This window comes from Lathyrus oleraceus, chromosome 1 (genome assembly GCF_024323335.1).
Source record: "Lathyrus oleraceus cultivar Zhongwan6 chromosome 1, CAAS_Psat_ZW6_1.0, whole genome shotgun sequence".
In the NCBI taxonomy this organism is placed as follows: domain Eukaryota; kingdom Viridiplantae; phylum Streptophyta; class Magnoliopsida; order Fabales; family Fabaceae; genus Lathyrus; species Lathyrus oleraceus.
In genome coordinates, this window is record NC_066579.1 from 175,382,745 (window position 1) to 175,384,130 (window position 1,386).

Sequence of the window (1,386 nt, forward strand, 5' to 3'; positions counted from 1 at the left end):
ATGGAAAGTTAACCAGTTTCTATTTGGATTAAGGGGTGAAATCTCCCATAGTGTTACTCAGAGACAGTTCGGTACTTATGCAGAATTGTTAAGACAATGTTATGTGGCTGAAAATAGTTTGAAGAAAGTGCGAGAGGAAAGGCATCAATATAGAGTTTCCATAAGGTCCAAGGAAGACCAGGTCATCAGTTTAGTCCTAGAACTCAATATTTCAAAGGAAAACAAGTACATAATGCAAAATATACCCAACCTCCTTAATGTCAAACGTGTAAGAGGTTTCATTTTGGGAAATGTGTCAGAGGTGTATTTAGGTGTTTTCTATGTCATAAGGAAGGACACATGGCTAGAGATTTCCCTCAAAAGAATGCTCAAGTGTAGGGGAAGAGTATTGGTCGGGATTATACCTTGGATGCAAAGAAGGCTAAGGGTAACAATAAATTGATTACTAGTACGTTTCACTTAAATGATCATCCATGTTTTGTATTGTTTGATTGTGGAGCAACACACTCTTTTATATTTATGCAATGTATGGAGCATCTTGGTTTGGATTGTTTCCTTTATCTCCTCCCATGGTGGTAACTACCACCGTGGATGATGTTGTAGAGACACCATGGACTTGTGATAATTGATCGATGTCGGTGAATGATAAAGTTTTTCAAATTCATCTCGTATGCTTACCCCTTAATAAAGTTGGCGTAGTTTTAGGAATGAATTGGATTTCTTCCAATTCGGTGTTTATTGGATGTGAAGAAAAGGTAATTATCATTGCATCTAAAGAAGCTACTCCGAAGGATGTGCTGACTACTATCTTGGAGGGTAAGGTTGGTATGGTTAATTTCTTGTTTGAGAAAGAAAATCACGTTCTCTTGGTTCTCACCATGGAATCAGGTGAAGATCTAAAAGTTGCGCAAATTCCTATAGTTGGTGAATTTCCATATGTTTTCCCCGAGGATGTCACTTCCCTCCCTCCAGAAATGGAAGTAGAATTCTCTATCGATCTGATATCGGGGACGACCCTAAAATTCGTCGATTAGTGTCATATGTTACCGCTCAAGATGAGAGAATTAAAGAACCAATTAGAAAAATTATTGAGCAAACACTTCATTCGACCTAGTGTTTCACCATGGAGAGGTCCAGTGTTGCTAGTAAAGAAGAAGGATGGTGGTATGCATTTATGTATCGACTACCGTCATTTGAATAAGGTCTCCATTAAGAACAAGTATCTCCTACCAGGGATAAACGACATGTTATATCAATTGAAAGGAGCCTATGTGTTCTCGAAGATTGATTTGCGATTGGGCTATCATCAAATACGAGTTAAGATCTCTGACACCTCAAAGACTGCATTTAGAACCCGGTATGGTCATTATGAATTCCTTGTAATGC

The 1,386-nt window shown here is 38.3% G+C and overlaps 1 protein-coding gene across 1 annotated transcript; it reads left to right on the forward strand.

Moving 5' to 3' along the window:
- Window positions 1-632: 632 nt before the first annotated feature.
- LOC127097998 (uncharacterized) lies at window positions 633-1,034 on the forward strand. Its single transcript, XM_051036499.1, has one exon. It carries the CDS (start codon window positions 633-635, stop codon window positions 1,032-1,034), a length of 402 nt encoding a protein of 133 aa, XP_050892456.1.
- Window positions 1,035-1,386: the final 352 nt, after the last annotated feature.

Bases quoted from the DNA above. Each gene is read 5' to 3' on its own strand.
- LOC127097998 (XM_051036499.1), top strand. From the start codon at position 633: ATGTCGGTGAATGATAAAGTTTTTCAAATTCATCTCGTATGCTTACCC.